At 34.4% G+C, this 24,702-nt stretch overlaps 1 protein-coding gene across 1 annotated transcript in view; it reads left to right on the top strand.

Annotated features, from left to right (window-relative positions):
- LOC122720731 (tyramine receptor 1) overlaps positions 1 to 3,327 on the top strand; it is a 76,945-nt gene extending 73,618 nt beyond the window's left edge. The window contains 1 exon segment of the mRNA XM_043947639.1: positions 1,939 to 3,327. Coding sequence (XP_043803574.1) covers positions 1,939 to 3,146 — 1,208 coding nt within the window. The 3' untranslated portion in view covers positions 3,147 to 3,327.
- Positions 3,328 to 24,702: the final 21,375 nt, after the last annotated feature.

Below are 24,702 nucleotides of genomic sequence, written 5' to 3'. Positions count from 1 at the left end.
ACGTTTCACAGCAGATATGTTTTTATTCGATTCTCGGAAATCGTGTGATTTTAGAATAAAAATTGGATACTTGGATACTAGATATTTTACGAGAATAGAAAATATCCGCATCAAGTATCTTTAAGTACAGTGTCGCCTAAATATGGAATATTCTCTCGTCCATCTTAAATCTCTCTTAGCATTTTTTTCAAGAAACTGCATCCCCTTGAAAAAGCACGTTATAACATAAAAATACATTCGCTTTTTCCATGCGAAAATATACAGGAGTAGAGAGAAATGGAAGGAGAAAAGGAGGATACAGGAGGAATATTTTATTCAAAAAAATTCTTATCGCTCCACCTTCTTTAATTTAAATTTCTAATGACCGGTGTCCGCGAATATCGTGTACTCTACGAATTGCATATCGAAAAAGGATGTGCAACGAGAATAACTCGATCGTCTGTGCGCAATTGCTGAATTTGTTTGTTTGCGTTATAAGAGCCTCGATAAGATGGTTAAAAAGCTTCACTACTAATAACATATTTGTGCAATTGTCGCGCACAGATATTAAAAGAAACAAAAAGACAATCGTTCGTTCCATCCTTTAAATTCTCGTGATCTCTTCTTTTTCTCCCAACTTGATTATTCCCGCTACACGTTTCTTTCCCACCAAAAAAAAAAAACAATTTCCAACGAAAATACTTTTTCCTCTCCTCTTTTTCTCATCCCTCCCGTTTACCACCAATGTTATTTCCCTCGTTATATCTCGCCTTAACCCCCTTACCCAGTTAGTTTTCGTTTCCTCGGATCATTCCTTCCATTAACGAACGTTCTTCCCATTTTCCTCGAAGCGGAGAAAGAAACGCCGTTAAAACCGTGTTACCTGTTAAAGTTTACCTCGAGAAACTTTTTCACCCCCTCGGTGACGGCGAGAAAAAGAGAGAATCTCGGGGGAAGAGAAACGGCGAGTCGAAGGAGGGGAGGAAAAAAAAAAAAAAGGCGTTTAAAAGTCTCACGGACTTGACACGTATGATGACGCAAAGCTGGCGTGTTATAGATACATCCGAGAATATTATCCGCGCGAAAGCTTACGCATTTGGGAAATTTTAGTGTCACCGATCAAGGATTACCTTTCGTTCGGATCACTTTGATCCGTCGCGCGTAAAATCGTAAAGGCAAAAGGAGGGGAAAAAATAAGCGGATACGGACGGAAGGGAGCTGGTGAAAGGCAAAATACCTCCGCAGCAGGATTTACAGAGATAAAGAGAGAGAGAGACACTTAAAACCAGCATCTCCATCCCCATTATTTTCCATATGGCCTTTCAAACGAGTAGAACGACTCACTTTGAAAAGATTGCACGCGGAGCGCAAAGCGTTTAGCAAAGCGCTTCGATTGATGAAAGAGAGATTGCAACGATTCCTGCTAGTCGAGTCATTGTAATCTTGCAACGACGCCTCTAGCCCGCGTTTACGAATCAATCTTAACCCTTTATCGATCCTCTTTCGTGTATTTTTAACTGATTCTCAGAACTGGTCCAAACCGTGAAAACGAGAGAGTAGCGTGTCGAGTGATCGAAACACGAGTTATTACAACAATTTGGAATTATTTAAACCATGGTATACACAAGTCATGATCCTTTGTTCATTAATACGTTCTAGTATATATCTGTCTCTAAATTACACCTTTTCTTTATTTTACCTATTATTAATCTCGATTTTTCTCCTAATATTTATTTTCCTATAATAAAAAATATATTTTTTTTACAAATTGGAAAAGAAACCGTATCAAATCTCGCATTAGAACTTATTTAACTCTTGGCAAACGAATAACGAGACACGCTATAATAAGCGCGCGTGCGGTATAAACGGAATGGAAATTTAGCTTTAGATCGGAAGAAAGCGAATCTCGTTTAATCAGACGGAATGTTCGCACCCGTTAACGAGCACCCATTGTTCCAGAGAGCGGGGTCGACAACATGAACTCGAGCGGGGAATCAGGCGGGACGATGACCGAGGAGACAGGCTGCGGCCCGCCGGAAGAGGAAACAGGCTCGAACTTGCCAGTTTGGGAAGCCGCGGCCGCCTCATTGACGCTTGGCTTCCTTGTCCTCGCCACGGTGTTGGGGAACGCGCTCGTGATCCTGAGCGTGTTCACGTACAGGCCCCTACGAATCGTTCAGAACTTCTTTATCGTGTCTTTAGCTGTCGCGGATCTCGCGGTCGCGATCCTCGTGATGCCGTTCAACGTCGCCTACCTCCTCCTCGGCAAGTGGATATTCGGCATACACCTGTGCAAATTATGGCTGACCTGCGACGTGCTCTGCTGCACGGCCAGCATATTGAATCTGTGCGCGATCGCGCTCGACCGTTACTGGGCGATCACCGACCCCATCAATTACGCCCAGAAACGTACCCTGAAGAGAGTTCTGGCCACGATAGCCGGGGTTTGGATCCTGTCGGGGGCGATCAGCTCGCCCCCCCTCGCCGGTTGGAACGACTGGCCCGAGGAGTTGGAGCCAGGCACACCCTGCCAATTGACCAGGAGGCAGGGATACGTGATCTACTCCTCGCTCGGCTCCTTCTTCATCCCGTTGCTGTTGATGAGCCTCGTCTATCTCGAGATATATCTGGCAACTAGGAGGCGGTTGAGGGAGCGCGCAAGGCAAAGCAGAATAAACGCTGTCCAGTCGACCAGGCATCGCGAGGCGGACGACGCCGAGGAGTCCGTGAGCTCGGAGACGAATCATAACGAGAGATCGACCCCTCGGTCGCACGCGAAGCCGTCGTTGATCGACGACGAGCCGACCGAGGTGACGATAGGCGGCGGTGGAACCACGTCCTCGAGGCGGACGACGGGGAGCAGGGCACCGGCGACCACGACAACGGTTTACCAATTCATCGAGGAAAGGCAGAGGATCTCGTTGTCGAAGGAGAGGCGAGCCGCGAGGACGCTGGGCGTGATAATGGGCGTGTTCGTCGTATGCTGGTTACCCTTCTTTCTTATGTACGTGATCGTCCCGTTCTGCCCTGCTTGCTGCCCCTCCGATCGAATGGTCTACTTCATCACGTGGCTCGGTTACGTGAACAGCGCCCTGAACCCGCTCATCTACACGATCTTCAACCTCGACTACAGGAGGGCATTCAGGAGGTTGTTGCGCATTCGTTGAACAGTTGGGCTGGCAACGCTTGTTTATTGTATTATTGCGAAATTGTGGGAAACGAGATTTGCCGGCAACAGTTCCCCAGAATACGCTCATCGAGACAACGGGGGAGATCCCTCGGCCCCGCTTGGGATTGGCCGTCGAGGAAGACGAGAAAGAAGATTGGAGTTCGGCTGAGTTTTTCCAGAATGATCGAGAGAAAGCGCCACGAGGCGCTCGGTCGATTACACGATTCCAACCGATTTCTTTCCGGAACCGCGAAGAATCAAAAATCAAACTCGAGGATTCTTCAGGGTTCTTCTTACGAAAGGAGAGAAAGAATCGTGGTCGAAGAGGAGAAAAATGTAAAAAGTTTATTTTTCGCGTTTATTGGAAAAGGAGAAATATGGTTAGTGTTAATAGTCGTGGATTATTCACGAGCGTCCATTTTCGTCGAAACGAAGGGAATTGAGAGTTCGATCGAAGATTAAGCGATCAAAAGGGCGAACACGATAGTCTAATTTAGCGACGATATTCACTCCCAGAAGAGTCGTTCCATTAAACTTGTTCCATTAATCCTGCGAGGAAGCGAGCGAGCGCGGGATAAGGAATTTTAAGGAAATGAAGTCGCCGCCCCTGTTCGATTGTCCTATACCTCATTTCATCCGTCGTTACGCGTTGAGTTTAGCTGAACGATAATTCACCGCTATCTTCGATCAGTCATGAATAATGGAAATCGGTGAATTCGATCGTCGCAACTCGGCCGTCTCGATTCGAACAAGACCGTAAGACCTTCGAATGAATTGAACGGAGGGGAGAGGTTGTAGTGGAGGAGGCGTCGTGTAAAAATTCGATTTCGACGTCGAGTCGACCGTTCCATTTCCTAAGGAGCCTTGTAAAATATTGCTCTCCCGAGAATTCGAATATTCTTGATGAATCGATACGGAATATGGCGAGCCTTTTTTAAATTTCTTTCGCCCAGCTTCCAGCTTCCTTTCGTTATCCTCTCCTTGCATAATAGATAGGATCGCGTGGGGTTAGGTTAGGTTGTTGCGCATGAAATCGTCAAAATTTCTTAAAATTTCGTGAAAATTTCGTGTCACTGGAATTTCCGCGTGTTAATCTTAAGTTTGAGACTCAACTGTAACAAATTTTTGGGAATGAATGAATGAAACTTTTGAAGAGGTTACATCTTACAAAGAAATCTGTATAAAATCGGTATAAAAAAATTTAAGTTACGAAACTAAAAGTTAAAGATATATTCTATATCAAGAATTCGATAATTTCATTTGCAACAGCCTAATTCGACGAAAAAAAAAAAGAGAAGAACGAAACGGCCAAGACTCTTCTCGTCGCCAATCTCAAAAGTCGAGCAGAGAAATTCACGTTTACGAATAGGAATTTTCTACGAAACCGACCAAGACTCCAGTTAAGATGTTTTAGAAGATAGAAATTACGTATCCTAGGTGGTATACAAGCACGTGTGTACATTGTATCTCACCTAAATGTCGATGGCGCACAAGGTGATTACAACCCCGTTCGACATCACGTGACGGTCTTTTAATAGAGAAAATCGAGCGGGTGTTTTATTCGCGGAACAATGGGGACAGTTACCCTCCTCCCGATCGTCATTCTGTTAAGTAGTCCTCCTGAAAAAGAACGTTTTGTTTGATGTCGGCTGCTTGCTTCCTCGATTGCAATATTTTCCATCCTTCAAAGAATTCTTCCGGGCAGAGTGTCCGTGAGATTTACGAATTCATGGCCATAGAGAATTGGCAATTGGAAATCTCGATGGATCGTAACCAAGATTGTTTCTTTGAGAAAGTAAAATTTTTTTTTTTTTTTTTATTTATTTTCGAAATGTCAATTTATAGAATCCTACGAAAACGTAACACGATGATGATCTTATTAATTACAGTTTTGCATAGTAATCCCGATTTGCATAGTTATTTTTATCGCAAGAATTTTCTTTTTCGTGTCGTTAAATTGTATCATAATGTGTCATATTATCCAAAATTTTATTTATTTAAGATTGATCTTATTAATTAATTGAAAATTATTTTTGTCATACGTATTATGTATATTTCACGTCTTTTTCGATTTAAGTCCATTTTAAAATTAATTGGAACATACAGTTTTTGATCAAAAAAGTAGGATCATTCGCGATTTTTAACATTTTTTTGTTTTTAATAAAATTTAAAGACCTAAACGAAATTAAATTGTATCAATTATTCAGATTAATAATAATAATAATTTATATTATGATTTATAAGGTGATCAAAAATAAAGAATAAAACTGTGCATACAGAGCATAGAAAGAATACACGCTATAATAAAAGCAAAGAAAGGAAACTCAAATCATTAACTATTAAATAAACATAAATATAATAATCTAAATTAAACGTTAATAAAGATTATTCGAGCGATTAAAAGCATGAAAAATATTGAAAGTAGAACGATCCTAATTCTTTTTTTCCAAAAAAAAAAAAAAAATGCAAAGCAAATAATTTCCATAATTTTTTATTTTAGGATTCTATAAAAATACATAAGATATCGATTGATTTGAAAAATTTCAAATCGATGGACAAAACGATTTTCTACACCGAGAATTCTCTCTTGTGCTCCCACGAGCACGATCACGGTGTAATGGACAAGTAGACCTCGTTACGTGGATAGCCGTGGCGTAACGTGATTGGTCGATTTTTCTTGGAAAGCGTGGCGTGACCGGTCCCGAGGAAAAACTTTCTCAAGAGAAAGAACATTGATCATCGGGAGGAGGGGAAACTAGAATTCCATTTTCTTTTTATTTTTTATTTATTTATTTTTTTTTTTTTCTTAGCAACGACCGTGAGATATCCCTAAATGTGCGGTAGACGTTAATCTTAATCCTATTCATTATCAATCGCAAGTGAATATCGGTTGTGAATATATCGAATAACAAAAGGAAAATCGAAGGAGTGCGGGTCGTCGTAAGAAAAGAGGGAGGGGAAAAAGAAAAAAAAAAAAGAATAAGAGAACAAATTATTACACGGAAGCCACAGACGAGGACGTCAAAAAAAGAGAAAAAGAGAGAGAAATGTCACGACGGTCTGCATGTATCTCTGTATAAAAAATTACATTTAAGTCGCCTCCAATCTTCTTCCCATTGACACGCAGTTTAAAGCGCACACGAATCGTGTACAGAGCGCGTTCACGCGCGAACCGAATACAAAAGTTGGCTCCTCGTGCATCGGTTATTCGTCGATGCGTCGAAACGTTGGGGGAAAAAAATCATTCTCTAATGGGAAAAAAAAAAAAAGAAAAAAAAAGAAAAAAGAAAAAAGTATAAAAAAAAAAAATATTCCTCGATACATATCGAAGATTGAAATCGTTAACAGTTGAAATCGCCATCGTTTATTAAGCGCGATGATTTGTGCGTATAATAATATTAAGCGTAGCGTACGACGAATCAGTTATTCGTTAATAGGACGGCGAGGACAATGGGGTTTACCGGTTGGCGTGTCGTCGATGATCGGATTCGCGCGTTTGTCTCGTATCGTTGAATGATCGAAGCGCGAGGAGTTAAATTAAAACGAGTCGTTACCGATTAACGAGGGAATAGGTGACATGTTTGCCGTCCCCTCGAGTGCCGCGCCAAATCAAATAAAGAAACACGAAGGTAAAAAAAAAAAAAAAAAAAAAAAAAAANAAAAAGGAAAAAAAAGAAGGAAAAAAAAGAGGAAAAGTAATGGAAAAAGAGGGGAGGGGGAGGGGAGAGGGGAGGAAGGTGGAGGAGAAAAAAAAAGAAGAACAAGAAAGATATTAGTAGGGAGCGTGTAACTCGTAGGTAACTCGTGTGTGAAAGAATATCGCGCGTATAAGGTTTGGTTTATTCAAAAACCACCTCGACCTCGTCACCACAGGGCGCTTTATAATAAGGTTGTGATAAGGTTGTGAGAAACACGTTCGTAGCCGTGCTACGAACACACCACAAGATTTTTAATTATTAGGTTAGACAAATGAACTTATTACTTTATTCGTGGCACTGTCCAAACGACGCGGCACGGAATTCCTATCCAAGAGAGGATTAAAACGCGACGCTTGAACAATTTTAAACTGGACCGGATCGGTTGATCTTAAGCTCGAGTTTCCTTTTAAAAGTAAAATTGCTAAAATTCCTAAATTTCCCTCCCCCCATTCTTTCATTCTGCTCTCTTTGCTTCTTTGTTTTCTTTATCGTGTCGTCAAGGTTACCGCCTTCTTTCATTCCCTTCTAAAAATGGCGAACTTTTTTTCTCTCGTGCTGTTCTTCGCTCTATTCGCGCTATTTTTTTTTCTTTCATTCTTTTCTTTTTTTTTTTTTTTTTTTTTTTTTTTCTTTCTTTTACACGCGTACCTCCCTTTTCATAGTGGCAAACTCTGTTAACGTGACAGTGACTATTACGAGAGGCTGACTCGATTTCTGGCAAAGCTGGACTTCACATTCTCTCGAAGTGCTCGTAAAACGTGAGCTATACGGTTGCTGCTCCCTTCCTCCTCTATTAAGCTCGTAAACGAGGGGGTCAGGGAAATCGGTTATCGTAAATTTTCTCCATTGCTGCTTTTACCGTCAATTGAATACATTCAACGATCGAAGAACGATCTCGTCAAATCCAATGATCGCCGATCAGGGCGATTATTCCTTCCCTTTCTCTATATCATTGTCTATTTTCGAGCAATTTTTTGATAGCTACCCGCTATCATTTCGATGAGATTATCTTCCCTATATATTATATAACATTGCTCTGTATTGAATTAAAATACCTATAAAACATTTTTATTTCACTTTTAATTTTTCTTTTTTCATTCTATCTCTTTCTTTTTTTTTTTTTTTTTAAATGAATATTTAAAATATTTCAGCAACACGTGTTTCAACACGCTCGCATTTAAAAACGACTGGCAATCAATACGTGATACCCGCATCGTAAAAAAAAAGATCCCATGCGAAATTTGTTTCGAGGCAACTTTCCTATCATTCGTTTTTCTATCGAAGAAGAACGAAAGAAATATGCGAAGCGGAAAATAGAAAATAGAAAGAGAAATAAAAAAAAAATAAATAAATAAATAAAAATTGGGGAAAAAATATTTCGGATAAAAAAATATTTTATTCTGATATATCGCGTTTTTTTATTCGCCGATACGAGCATAGTTTCCATTTATACGTTCCTTTCTTTCTTCTTTCTTTTTTCTTTTTTCTTTTTTTTTTTTTTGATGAGTTTTATTTTTCGAATTCCTCGAATCTTTGTCCTCGTGTCACGAACGAACACCGCTAAAATTAGTATTGCGTGTCGTGAAGCAATTAGAAAGTTGTTTGAAAGATGCTTGCCCGTATCAGCCGATTCGTTTCGTTCGTTTTAGTTAATTCTCGTATCAGTTTGTGAAACGATTGCCATGTTTCTTTCGTTTATTTTATCGATAACGTAAACGGCCCGTTTCATGAACATTTATTGAGAACTTGAAAATCAATTTGATGGTATTTTTTAATTTATTTTGCACTGTGATTTGATTAATTAGTTTTCTAGTTTCTTTTCTCTACAAATTATTAAATAATTGAAAAAAAGTATTAATACAAAGAAAAATCTTTGTCGCGTATAGTAGATGAATTTCCAATAAGAAATTATTATTTTATTCATTTATTCTTAATTTTTCATGATATTTTTAGAAATTTTTACGCATAACTTTTTATACTATCATAATACAATTAACTTTTTATTTTAGTAATCTCTCATTAATCATAATTTTATTAGTAGATATAGATTTTTTTATTATAAAAATTTTTAATCTTTTTTACATTAAGATTTATGAAAAATCATTCTGTTCATTATTATTATTTTTTTTTAATAAATCATTAAATATAAACTTGATAATAAGTTGTTATTTTAGTTATCTATTTTTAATTCTTAATGCAGAAACTTAATAATTTTTAACATACTATATTTTTGTACTATATAATAATTTATTTATTTTAATAAGCTTTTATTCTTATTAATTCTTGTTTTATTATTTTAACGATAAATTCTTTTTTACCATCGACCAGTAACCGAACGAATTTGGCGCGAATTTTTCAATTATTCCTTCTTCAAATTTTCTTTGCCTGTTTTTTCTTCGTCTAACTTTGTGTCATTATATCATTCTATAATTTAATCATCTTTCCCTGTCCTCTGTTAATTCGATGTTCAAACAATGTTCTTCTTTCCTCGGTCGAGGAGATTAAAGTCCGTCCCCCTGTATAATACGTTACGGCGAATATTTATATACGTTCCAATTACTTTCTAGAATTTTTTTACACAATGTTTTTTTAAGTATAACGTTTCTAGTTTGAAAGTTATCGAGGTTGCGTTTGAACGGTTGTTAAACTCCTTTCTCGATCGTTCTTGGATGGGAAGTTCGGCAGTGCGTAGAGATATTATTGTATTACATGATATATTATACATTAAACCATTACATTTACTTACATACATCCATATTAGCAGGTTGATTTTCGAGGAATCGTTTCGCGGATCGACGGGCAGACGAATTAATTATTTCATCCATTTTTCCACTCTCTCTCTCTCTCTCTCTCTCTCTCTCTCTCTCTCTCTCTCTCTCTGTCTTTCTCTCTTTCTTCTATTCCTCTGTTCATCCTATCTATATCCTTTTTTTTTTGTATACTTTGCAAAATCGAGTCGAGATATTTTTTAAGAAATTCTATTCGAAATTCGCGGGCTTTTCCCGCGCTACTGTTTTTTATATGTTTATCGCCAAAAAAAAAAAGAAGAAGTACATAATTGCAGATTGATCCGCGAAACGCTGATGACGATTATTATATTATAATAATAATATGAATTATTGCGTAAAAAGGAGAAAAAAAAAAAAATTGGGCCTGGTCGCCCGATCGAGAGAGAACACTACGCTAGATACGTATAACATATACATAAATATATTATATATATATATTATATATACATCTAGTTATATCGAACTAATACTCCATTGGTTGTGATTTACAAGTATAGCAATACAGGAGCTCGAGTCCCGCGACCTGGAGCTTCCCTCTCCGTACGAATTTATTAGATTAAACGCGCGTCCAAATTGCGACCAAATTTTCGGGGATGTTTAACATCAACGGGGACGTTAATTTGAAAAGATCTGTCTTCTAATTTCGTCCGTTAGTTAAAAAAAGTTAGCCAGCGAAATAATTTAAGATTATATATATGTATATATATATATATATATATACACATCCATGTCCATTTACGTTTTTTTAACCGTTGGCATTCGTTTTGTGCATTCGTTACTCGTTCAAAAGAAAAAAGATATCCTCGAAAATAGATATGCGTTCGTTATAATATAACGAAAATTAGCCTTGAAACGTCATACGACAAACGCGTGCATATCAACACGGGGAAATATTTTTATTTTCGGCTTTTTGATGTTAATTAAATATCCACGCGCGAACACGATGGCGAAATAAATCGTTAACGAGGTTATAACCCCGTTTCAAGTTTGTTCGCCGCTGTTATAAAAATATTTTGAAAATCTTCTTTCGACCCGCGAAAATTTCTTTTGAATTTCGATTGATTCTCTTCTCGCGATCCATCCAGTTCCATTAATGGATGTTGTTCGTTAATTTAAAAAGGAGAATTTTCTTCTCGCAGCTCGAGATTATCGATCGAATACCCGGGTACCTCGAGTATTACTCGAACAATCGAACTGGAATCCATTTCCAGCGTGTAATCGTAATTTCTGCACGTATTCACATTTACTCCAATCATAATAATATATATTTATGTACATATTTTGAAAGAAAAATGTGCAAAGTTTACGTAGAAATGATTGTAGAAAAGTGATATTTTGAATTTGAGAAAATGTAACATTAGAAATTCAAATTTTTTTTACAAAAAAATGATTTCGTCTTTCATTCATTGAGACGAATGTGAAAATTGGCAAGAAACAACAACAAGATAAATAATTTAAAGAAAAATAATAAAATTTTCTAATGGAGGAATGAAAAATAATTATTTTTAAAATATTAAATAAACAAATCCCATTTTTTGAAACGTTACATATCTTAAGTTTACAAAATTTGAATAATTTTGTAACAAGTTCGTTTCTTTACTCTTCTTTGAATATTTAAACAAATTGTATGTAAACTAAATCAAGAACTTTTTATTGTTTGATATCTATATATTATATTTTAACGTACTGCGTTATAAATTTCTGTGACTTCACAAATGTGACTTTATTTTAGATACGAAACAAAATATATAAAACCAAAAATAATATGAATATCCGAATAATTTTAGAGGTTACGTACTGTAACGTATGCATGTCGTCTTAATTAATGAAATTTTCGCACACGTTTATTTTTTTCTTTAAAAAAAAAAAAACCGTTCCATTCATTGATGTAAATAAACAAATTATCGGTCGTATAACGAATCGAATTCACCTAGTTTAATTTAAGACCGGGAGAGGAAACGCTCCGGTCGCGTCCCGGAAGCACGGACCATCGAGTGTTCATGTGAGCCTGCCGCTTGAGTAAATAATAAAGTGTAAATATTAAAATAAAATTGATGAACAATTCAAAACCAAATGCATTCGTGTACGTGTACGAGTAGCATGTGGGGAGCGCAGTGGTGTGTGAATGGTAAAAATCTGTCGAAGCGACTGTCGATCCTCTTCTCTGACGCGAGGAAACCTTGTTAAAACAGAAGCGAAAAATCTGTGTCGATCTACTATTGCGGAAGATGCAGTGGAATTTCCACGCGGAACCATTCTTGCGACTTTTTAAACGTTTCACCTCTATTCAATCTTCGTTATATGTTTGCTCTTAATTCGAAGAGAGAGAGAGAGAGAGAGAGAGAGAGAGGGGGAGAGAGAAAAGAAGAAAAAGAGAGAAAAGGGGGGAAAATGAGAGAGAAAATAATAAAAAGGAAAATCAGACGAGAATTTTCAACTTCGCACGAAATTCGTTACTTCTCGACCGTGTATACCACTCTGTATGTCATCCATGAAGCTCCAATATCGCAAAGTGCCCTTCGCGGTGAATCACTTTAATTATTTTCAAGCCGAAAGTACCGCATATCTGATTTCCATATTTCGTATTTCACGTTTCTCGTGGATTAACCCCGCACAAACACCACCACCTATGCGGCTCTCGGTCCAATTTCGCGACTTTTAAACTTTCGTTTCTGTCCGTGATCCTTAAACAAACACGCCAAGTGTGATAAATCTTGAGGTTGAAATTTAATTTGCTACCTCTTCCTTTCGCAATTTTGTTTTCCTCTGATAATAATTTATGTTTATATTAACAATCGTATTAAAGTAAATTAAACGCTGATTATATATCATTTATAACAAGCAATAATAATATTTATTATTTATTTATTTTTGCCCATCCGATATATATGTTCAATCATAATCTCGAGAATGATTACTCGATAGTAATTGAAATGTATTATTTAATTTTATTTTTTATAATTATTATATGTTATCTATAATGTTAATTAATTAACATAATTAACGAAATTGGGATTTAATCAATTGGGATAATTATCAAATCTTCTTAAATTATTATTCGATGAGCTTTATGTAAATTTTGTGTACAACTCTTGTACAAGTTTTAATTTATTCGTCTAATTTTTGAATATAGAAGATTTTTATAAATTAAGTATTCTCTTAAAGATTGCACAATTGATTGATATATCTAATAATTATACAGTTAAGTTGATTCTCGAACAATACTGTTTTCTTTTTTTCAAAGTCATTTATACGAAATTATATTTCATTTATAGGCACAATTTTTGATGAATATATTACAATTTATTAATTTATTAAAGTTTTCTTATTAATATAAGAATATATAATACGTAATTTTACATATATATATACATAAACATAGTATATGTATACAAAATATAACTTTCAATTGTATATATATTGTATATATAATTGTATATATAGAGATGTTATTATTATAAGATTTGAAAGATCAAAATTTTTGTATTATATAATTTTCGATCAAGAAGTTGACATTTCTCTATGTCGTTTGAGAGTCAACTTAATTCTATACATTATTGGTAAGTATTTCATCACATGATATTAATCCCTAATTTACAGATTACATCACTGAAAAATCACTAAATATTAATTTCAATTATTGATCCATCATTTTTTTCGTAAAATTGAAACACCATTAGAAGAAATCTATTTAAAAGTGTCGAATATTATCATGAGCAATAATATATATTTAAATCGCAATATCTGGACAAATAAACGTGTTACATTCCTCGCAAGGAATAACGATATTTTTAATCACTTCCTTCCATTTCGTTTCTAATCTTAATTACTCTTTTTTTATGAAAGATTAAAAACAGAGACAAGAAAAAAAAAATAAAAAACGCACTTATCCATTAGAACAATGGTTCCCTATCGAAATTCCACGCGTCTCTCGCGTGAATGAGAAATGAGAAAGAAATAAAAAATCAAAACGAAAAAAAAAAACGAAATTATATGTATATATATATATCCATAAACACACACGCATCACCAGTATATACGAGTAAAATGTAGAAATCCTTTTTCGGATGTGATTAATCTCCTGAAAGCACCTCCATTCTCTCGAGCTCGTCTACGTACACACAGAATTGTTATAGGAAAAATCAAAATTAAAGTATAGTATATGATTGCCAAAGCTTTTGAGGGATAAAATCAATGTGTGCTTTATCAGCACCAAAGTTTGCGACTTTTGCGGCGTTTGTACATCTCGCCGGGAAAAGTAAACGTTCATTGAGTTCGTTTCACTTTTTTCGCGCTCTGTCCATCGCAGAGTGATCGTGATGAATTATTGTTTTGTACCTTTAGTTATGATTTTATCTTTTTTTTTTTTTCATCTCCAAATTTCCAACTCCGTTCGCACTCAGAAACGGTTTCAAAACGTTTCTAATCTGTCAAATTTAAAAATAAAAATTGTACAATTTTGGATTTAATAGGAGGGAGAGATATTTGCATTTTCATTTCGTGATATTTTACGGTGTGTTATCTTTTAAATTTCAATTCTACGGATAAAGAGTAGACTTTTTTTTATTAAAAGTATATATATGTAGAAATAATTTTGGTTGGTTAAAAAATTTATATTTGTAATTCATTTGTAAAAAGTCACTTTAATTTAACATAATTAAATAGTAGAAGTTTATTTATTGAGTTATAAATAATTTAAGTTCGTCTTGGATGAGACAGACATAAGATAGAGACATCTCATCTAACGAAAAATTAAATTGCTTATAACCATAAATATAACGAATAACTCTTAATCAATCATAATTGATCATTTTTGTATATCATTTTTCTTTTTTTAATATCTATAATATCTACTTAATCTTAATATTGATCCTCCAAGTACGTCCCATGAATCACAAATATACCAACACAATATTATCAAGATATTATTCATTATCTAAATTTTCTATTATTCATTATCTAATATTAATTTCTGATCACAATTTCATCATCGAAAATCCCCGAATCTTGCGGATATTTTCTATTCTTTATATTAACGCGTCTCTACAATACGAATACGTTTCCCTCCAAAAATTTCTCTCCACGTATCAAGATTAATTTACAACACACAATAACCGACATTCCGAGTGCGAACGTCGATTGTATATCCTATATAAACGAATTCGAGGGCTGGCCAGGATTCAATGCGGCCCACGTATTACCCAGGTATTTGAAAATCCGCACGCGCGTAATAATCGCGACAACGAGACAATAGAACGTAATCCCCCTTCAGGGAGCAACGCGGTATTCGCCCCGCCATTATTAATAATCTGATTTGAATAATCTCGTCCCATGAAAAGCAACTTTATCGTGTCTCGTTATCGTTTCAAAAACGATGGTTTGATAAATATTACATTACATTGTCACCCTCGTTCATAGGGTATCGAAGTCGGTTATCGAAAGAGGACATTTTATTTCTAATTGCTAACATGCACAAGAAAGGTTAACTGTTTGCCTATTAATCTTTTTCTACATTTACGTGTCTTTCTTTTTTTTTTTTTTTTAGAAACGTGTATTTTTTATGAATTGGTTGACATTTATGAAAAGGTGTAATATAATGTAATAAAAAAGAGATGTTAATGTTAATGTTATTATAATTAAAAATTATTGGTATTATTGTATCGTCATGATATATATAATTATATATAATTATGTAAATATTATGTTATTACCAACATAACATTCTTTTTAAGAAATTTTTTAATCAATCTAAAAACTGCCTTTTTTATTTTGATATAGAGAGAGTAAATTTTGTTCTATTTCTATATTTGATTTATAAACAAATAATAATAGTTTCTAAATTTTTTTTCTAACCAATCTAATTGTTTAGCTATATTAAAAGATTTTACAGTTGATTTTATTGAACTTCTTTTCTATTACTTCATTTTTTATATTCTAACACAATCCTTTTTTTAAGTGGAATATTTGAACTGAAAAAAGTGGGAATAAAAAATATTCAAAATAAGAGTTTTTTAACATAAAATAAATGCATATCGAAAGTCATAATTAAATTTTAAAAGATATACTAAAAATAATACTTTTTTTATAACAATTCACAATATTCCTTTCATAAATTATTGGCAGGCAAATTGAAAGTCTAATCAGACTTTAATTAGACTCTAATTAGACTCATATTAAGAGATAATTCTTGAACAAATATCTGTTCAGATCTAATAAGAAAGAAATAACTTATCAACAAAACACGTTCCTTTCATCCCTTAAATCCAAAACTCGAGTCTAATCACCCGTGGCAAGATTTAACAGGATTTTACCGTGCAATTTTATTCGAGCTCGAGAGCCAGCCTTTTTCACATTGCGCGCGACGCACATTGCAGTGAATCGGCGACAAATCGGCCGCCGGAATTATTGGACCCCTTCGTTCGTTTACCCGCTTCGTTCCACGATCGGTCGCGTGTTGGCCGGGCAACGCGCGCTTTTCTTTTGTACAGGAAATAAAGGGAACCCGGCATCATTATGTGCGTGTCGAACTCGTGCCCGACGAACTCGAAAGTTCGCTCGAATATCCTCTTTTGTTAGCCGTGGTAGAATTTCACTTAAGGAATAATATTTCCGCGGATCTCGTTTGTTGAAATTCACTCGCCCCTTTTTGAGCCTGTGCATTACGTGAAAGTTTCGCAACAACGGATTGTTTCTGCGCCTGCGGGAAACGAGTGACGAAATGCACGGTATCCTTAGAATGAAACGGGATATTTGGGAGTAAATTCATTGTTACGACAATTTTTAAATTGAACAATGGTGTTGCAAAAATGTGTGGATCTTTCTATTCGTGAAAAATATACATGTTATTTTCTTCGAGATATTTATAAATAGAAATTCTGATGATAACGTTAAAATGCTTTTATTAGAATTGCTTTCAATTAGGTTCGTTCTTCTTGCTGTTGTTTCAAAATTTTGATTGAAAACGAAGAAACAAATGGATAAATTATGTTCTATTGTTTATCCAGTAAGCGAAAAAAAAAAAGAATATATAGTTTCCAAATTTAAAAAATTTTCCAAAAATTGAAATACAAAGTTGTCTATAATTATATAGTAATTATTACGTGGAGATATATGTTTTTTCAATTATTTTCGGAGCTGGAGAAAATAATGTTACTGTATTTGAAATAGAAATGAATATTTCGTCGATTGATACAGGATTTTGTAAATGAACTTTTCTTTAAAGTAATAAAAAAATGAAATTTTTTAATCTTTATATTGAAATTTATATCTTCTATTTTCGATAAATAATAAATAATATTTGTTCGTGATTTAAATACGAAAGAAATAATATTTTCAAATAGAATTATTTCAAGTTTTCTCCAGTTCTAATTTCTATTCTACATTAATTTTATAAACAATCTCTTTCTCCTTCTAACTGCAGATCTTTAGTTTTTCATTACATCTGAAATCAACGTATTATCGAGAAGAAATTATACAAAAACAATCCATGTTTTCTCACATCCGTATAATATATCAAGTTTCTCGTAAAACATTTTTTTAAACAAATTGCTTTCGCTTATAAAACTATCATCCTTGTTTTTCCATACCAATTACCATTAACCAGAAAAACTTTCCATCATCGTTTGCTTTCTTTCGTTTCTTAAAAACTTTGTTTGCGAGTAATCAAATCGATTCTATCGAAAAACATCCGAATAAAAAATCAAGCTTCTCGATAGCTTTCTCACTTTTGCCAGGATAAAATTTTATCGATATAGTATCGTTCACTTCCTCTTCCTTTCTCGCTGTTCATCCGAAAATTAATTCGTCTTCCTTAATCTCATCGAAATTTCATTCGATCGGCGATTAACGAACGTGCAAGATTAACGGGAGAAGAAAATTTTTTAAGCGCCAATCCCAATATTTATGCACTACCAACCGCTGTTGGGTATACTCTCCTCCTGGGTTTTTAGTGATTTTCTTCCATAAAACTGCGAAATTCGTTTTCTCTTTTTTTTTTTTTTTCTATTTTTATACATCGTGGTCGTCGTGTACATGCGTAACGCTGAAAGAAAAAAGGAAGAGAGAGAAACGGGATAGAAAGGGAAACAGAAAGAAAGGAAAGCGGGAAAATGAAGTCGAAATATGCATAGAGATGACCGGGTTCAATGAAAAATACATGAGCGCTCCCCCCGAGGAAACTTCGTTATCGAGGTAAGTTGTAAAATCCACGCGAGCCGAGTGCTCGCTAATGTCTCTGATTAATGTTTTATGCATAGCGTGGCCACTTTTTTTTCGCCTAGCTTTCCAGTTTGGAAATCACTTCTGTCTCGTTGGACGATTGAAAACTACCCAATTTATATTTAACTTCTCCACTTTATAAATCCCTGTGTATATAGCGCAACGTCCGCTCTATCTTGAACGAATACAGACGAAGATTCTGAGAGAAAAAAAAAGAAAAGAAAAATTCGAGAAAACGAATAAAAACGGATGAAACGGATGATATATTTTGATCCTGTATATTTTTCCCTCGTACAACGCCCTCGTACACGCGTGGCATTCCTGCATAACACAAAGTACACAGGAAACGCAGTTACAATTACCTCCCTCGAGTGTACCCCCTTGCAATTCCGTTCTCCGAAAGATAATTGGAAATGCCAGTCTCCGCTCTCGAGGCTCGCAAACAAACGCCAGTCCTGTTCGTCACAAAGGGTCCCTATGAAACCCTAATGTAACGAGCGGCTATTTCCAACTGTTTGCCCTTAATAGTTCTCGAGAAAACTTGCCTTCTACACCTTACGTGCTTTTCGCAAAAAAGCGCGAACCAACAACTCGTGATAAGAAACCCGCTTTTAGTTCTCTTAAGGCTCGCGCCCCTCAAAAGCGGCTCGTGCCGCTCAAATTAACCCGGCCCAATCTCCCTGCCCTCGAACACGGATTTCGATCTCGAACACATTTCAACCGAGTCATCGTCCGACGAACGATGGAAGCGGAATTACGTGCAAAGAGGTTTCGGTCCGCCTCCACGCGACCACCGATCGAGGTGGTGAACGTGCAAATCGCGATACGGGGGAGGGGAAAAAGGAAAAAAAGAACAACGCGTTTTCTGTGCCCCCGTTTTCTCCCTCGCATTGCGGTTTCCCTAATGAAACTTTCTCCCTTCGAGATCTAGAGATAGGTGAGAAGCTGCTCTTTCATTTTCGTTCTCGGCGTCGACCATTGTTTTAATGCCCATTGAAACCGCCTCGGGGTCACCATCTCGATGGTTCCTTTTCAATAATTCAATGACCAACCTTTTCCTTTCTCCCCCTCCCCCTCCCCTCCCCCTCCCTATTATTGTATTTTTCCAAAGCAGCTGGGGATATCATCATGATTGGGCGTGAAATTTTAAATTGTTCTCTTAATTTGCGAATAGTATGCGATCAATCGAGAAAATTTATTATTTTTTTCGTAGGAGGAAAAGATATATATGTATATATATTGAGAAAGAAGAATTTTTTTCGGTAAAACAATTATTTCTATTTTATGTTTAATAGAGGAGAAAATTGTATATATATATATATATTTTTTTTAAAGTTATGATTTCGAGGAATGAAAAAGATTTTTCTTCTTTCTAGGTTCAATAAGATATATATGGATGACTCGAGAAGAATTTCAAGAGAATGAAAATTTAATAGAGAAATTTTCATTTTGTGCCAATTTTGTGCCAAGATTTCAGATTTTCAGCGAAATGCAATCTATCTAGTAAATTTTAAGTCTCAACAATTATTTATAATATATTTATAATATATTACGTTTTATTAAACTTATTATTTAATAATAGAATAGTTAAAAATTTTTGATTAATTGTAATTCGATCTTTTTATTGGATTAATAAAAATTCTAATTAATTAATAAGATATTTAATATACGGATAAAATAAGAATTGCTTTTAATTAAATTCAATATTCAATTCTCGTCTATAGCCATGATTCCGATTTCCTTTTCAATACAATTCTGTAGTTCAATGATCAACCATTTCTTTTTTCTATTGTATTTTTTCCAAGTAATTGGAATGTCACGAACAGATATGATTTTTTTAAATTATTTTCTTAATACCTAACATGCAACTTTGATAAATAAAACGATTGGCAAAAAAGTTTTTCATTTCAGCAATGTTCGATTATATACAGAAAAATTAATAATTGAAAGGAATGAATAATTTGACTGACATTGCATTTATATTTTTTTTTAATCCAGTATCAATAAATTGTTCAACTTTTTTTTTTGTTCATTGAAAAATTTTTTAAATGGCAAAATTTCTAAAAGTGGTCAAGTAAAGTTAATATTTTGAACACTATTTTAATTAAAAAAGAATAGTTTATCAGTATTTTAATAAGAAATAGAATATTCTTTTAAAAAGATATTAAAAATCTATCATTTTTTTATTTGAAAAAAACCCAATTATATAGATAACTAATAAAACATATTAATACTAATAAAAAGAGAACTGCTTTCAGTTAAATTTTATACAACTCATCGTCTATAATCACGATTGATGATTTCTTTTCAATTATAATTCAATAATCTTTTCTTCTTCTTTTTTTTTATTATATTTATTCTTTTCAAAAAAATTTAAGTATAAGAAACAAGTATAATTTTCTTAATATAACTCTTGATCAGATGAAAATTTAATAGTCTTTTTTTCATGACGAAAGAAATATAGAAAACAGTAAAATAGAAAATAATTATTTCCATTTTGCTTAATAGAAAAATAAAATAAAAAATTTTTCTCCAACATTTTCTACCTTCGATCTTAATAATAATTCAGATTTTGCATATACAATAATAACAAATCTCAAGATTAACTCTTGTTCGTCAACTTTTCATAATTTGTACAGAAATACATAATTTTAAGTCTCAACAATTCACTCTATTAGAATTTCTATGAATCTAATAGAATAAAATTTTCAATCACAATTCGAATTTCTTATTCGAAAAAAACTGCTTTTAAATTTTATATAAATTGTATGCAATTTATACAATTAATTCGATTATCATTTAAAGTGATAGATCTATATATGTATCCAGAAATTATTCTTGGAACAATTAATAAGCAGTAAGCGTTCTGAAAACAGATAATAAATTATCTATCATTGCGGATGCATAATCATCTATTATTATACAGCCAAGGACAATTTACCGTTCATGATATAATTTATGATATAACGTCGCAATTAAAAAGAAAAAAAAATGTGATTCCAACTCGATGGCTAGAGCCTATACATACATGCATAAATATTACGTAAAATACAAGTTTAAAAGGAACGCGGGAGGTTGTTTGGAAACCGTGGCAACAGGGCAGTAAATTACCGATACAATAGTGAATTACAGCATGAAAGTAGCGATAAACTGGAGTTTATCTGGATACCGGCCTCGTGTGGAGCCACCGACGTTAAGTGCATAAGAATTGATCGGTCCTTGATACCGGTTTATTAAATTTCTTAACGCAATTCACGACGATGGTGGACGATCTATCTATAGATCTCGTCGTATCTCGCTTCAAATTTGATAAACTAACCTTTTTTAATTTCTATAAAAACTGCAATTATCCCGTTTAATATATTTTTCATCATCAAATTCGTTCGAAACCGCGCTATGTTGTCGAAAATAATAAAATTCTCATCTTCGAAATAAAATCTTCGAAAAAAAAATTTTCACTCGTATCTAAAATTTTAACTCAGTTTTTCGACTCAAATCCTCGCCTCTATATACATATATATCGTTCCTTGAGAACGCAAATGGCGCAACGAACGATCGTTCACGTCGAAACTGATTCTACGCTCGTAAATCGTCGCGGCGACCATCTGGAAACGTTTCGGTGAATCGAATTAGGTAGCGGCGAGCACTATTATTAAATACTTTGAATTCATGGGGGTTGCAGCGAGCATGTTCGGTCGAAAATTATGCTGCCTCGACGCTTAAGTCGCCCTGCAACACCCAATCAAACAGCAGTTTCCATTTCGATCGCTTGTGCCTTGTGTCTATGACAGATTCAGCCATGAAATAGTTGTACGCTCGTTCCTCGGTGTCCTTGGCCCGGGCTCATTAATCATTCTCAATGAAGTTCCAGTTTACGCGAGAGTTAAAATTCTTCGCGAATATTCCCGGCACGTAAATGAGAAATAGTTTTTATCGTACCGTCGGAAAATCAATATTGCGATTTCTTTGGTCGGGGAATCAACGTCTCGTAGTGGACGGAAATCGCGTGGGCGTGGATGTGTAGGTATAAATTGATGACAATGACAGTCTTTATTTCCATAATTGTTAGTGAGAATGCTACGTACAACGCTGATATGATATTTTTTTTTTTTTTTTTTTCATAGAATTTACACGTGCCGTAGTTTCCGTAGTTAAAATTATGCGAGTTTCATAAATCATTCAGATAAGGGAGATTGCATAGAGAGTTAAAGTTTATTAAATGAAATAAATGATAATTTTCTTGACGATGGATCAAATCTAAGTAAAATCTAAATAATATAAATATATTTATATCTGTTCTCTGCAAAAGTCTGAAATTATGAATAATTTTAATTTTAACAACGTTCTTTGAACTTTGAACCTCGTAAGTTTTAAACTTTTAAATCTTTGTTCGATCTTTAAAATAATAAGCTGCCAATTTTTATGCATTCAAAACGCGTTAAAAAAAGTTATTCGTATTAAATACGTAAAAAATATATCATGTTGTATATAAAATACATACGAAATTATATAACTTATATCTGTTACATTAATATATTAATACAATTATAATATACAATAATTTTTTCATAATTTTCCGATCTAAATTGATATCTTTTATTTGAAAAAATTCATAAATTTAAAAAAAAATCATTCTACGCTACGAAAACGAATGTTTAGAATAAGTAGAATACATTTTAGAATTTGTTGCAACTGTATCGTATTATTTTCTGAATCACATATTAGGTTAACAATATATCATTCAATACATCTAATATATATATATAAAATCTATATGAAACAACATAAAAAAAATATGCATCTGCATAAAAATTCACAGCTAAAAATTTACCTTTTCAAATTGCAATCTCAATTAATTCGCTTTTAAATTCCCAACGAAATGGTAACCTTCATAAAAGCGTATTACCATATAGCGTAATGTACATACCATATTCGACAAACATCACCCACCCTATATTTGCTTTTATACGAAAACTCAGATATTTGCTAGACACTCGAGAAAAATGTCATCCGTATACTATGTCGTAAATTCCAGAATCGACACGTTTTGATCCTTTTCGTTGGCTTTCATCGCGCGATGCGCCGTTTTTTGCAATACCACTTTGCATGAATTTCGACTGTACACCACGCGTATCGTGGACGAAAAGAAACGCTAATATATATATATATATAGATCTTTCACATCCAGTGAAAGTGGAATAAACGATTTAACGGAGAAGGAGAATAAAATTCATCGAGATCGCGTTTCTGATTAATTTCAATTAGAGGGGAGAAGGTGACACGGATCGGAAATATAATATTCATAGAAAGTGCACATGAGCACTGTCGATGAAGCTTGGCTTGACACGCGCCAAGATTGTTCTCCTCTCCCCCTTCCTTTCTTCTCTTATCACGAGAGAAATTATTTATCGAAAATTCGCGCAAACGAGAACGGCGTTGGTGTACTGCATCAATTCTCGATATTACGTAAACGAGTTTTAATTTGTGGCTAATGAAAAAGAAACGGGTGAAATGTCGCTTTTCAACGAGTGGATCAGTGTGAAAAATATTGGAGAAATTTTGAGATAAATTTTTACAAAAAAAAAAAAAAGTGCTATTCTTCAATCTCGACGACTTTTTCAAATATTTTTTAATATTTTTATCAAGATCATCATTGAATCTATCTAATATATAAATTAATCGATGTTAATTCTAAGTTTAATTTCGTTTAAAATCGAGATTAAATAAAAACTTATTTAACTGTTGTGATTTAATGATTTGCATTAAGTTTGATCTTTCCTTTAATTTAGCCGATTGTTTGAAGAAACATTTTTATTATCTTATAAATCTTTCTTACTATTCAGAATGATAATTCATATTGTTTCATTAATAAATAATTATCTGAAATTTTAAACAAACGGGCTAGGGAAAAAAGACATATTTTTATTTCATTAAAAATATTAATCAGAAAGAAAGATATCATCGTTCCAAATCTTCAAAGATCAAATGTGATTCGACTTAAGAAGATTCTAATTACTAGTTCTCTTTCTCTTTCTCCAAAGTAATGTCGTTTTGATAATGAAAATCCATTCGACGATGGAAAGGCGGGAAGGCGAGGAGTGTTCCGTCAAGGACTTCATTTTTATCCGTAGAACCTCTTTCTCTTTCTCTTCCATCTCTCCACACCTATCACTTTCTCTTTCTGTTTCCTCCATCCAACTAGCTTCGAACAGACGCACAGCCACGGAGACAATATCATACGTCGGGAAAATCGAAGAATGGAAAGCAACAAACGTATCTATATATATATATATATATATACATATATATATATATGTGTATGTGCATGTCAAGGTGCCCCAATTTGCGTACGAATACGTGGAAAAAGCTCGGCTGTGATTTACAATACGGCGCCTAAGTATAGTACCCGGCATTGTTGGGAAAGAAATACTTTGTGTAAAAAAAAAAAAAAAAAAAAAAGCGAACGAAACCGAGACACGAGAACGGGGGAGTGCGAAGAAAGGGGAGGAAAAAGGGGGACAGAAAGAGCGAGGGGGTGAGGGGGAGAGGGGGAGTGGAAGAAGTAGCGGAGCAGGTAAGCATTCACTGTGGCATTCCAGCGGCGAACCAGTATAGAAACATAAACGAGGATCTGAGGATCAACCCTCTCGAAGATTTACAATCGTCTGATACCAACAACTTCCTCCGGATCGTTCAATTTTCGCAGTCGACGCAACGATTTCTCGTCGAAGTTTTATCAAAACTCAAAATTTACGGGGTGAGCTGATTTAATCAACGGAATTAAACACGTTAGCTTTGAGAACGAATTCTTTTTTTGACAAAAATCTATTACAAAATATAAAGGAACTTC

This window comes from Apis laboriosa, unplaced genomic scaffold (genome assembly GCF_014066325.1).
Source record: "Apis laboriosa isolate Shangri-la unplaced genomic scaffold, ASM1406632v1 scaffold1321_cov151, whole genome shotgun sequence".
NCBI classification, from domain to species: domain Eukaryota; kingdom Metazoa; phylum Arthropoda; class Insecta; order Hymenoptera; family Apidae; genus Apis; species Apis laboriosa.
This window is presented reverse-complemented; position numbering and strand designations above follow the sequence as displayed.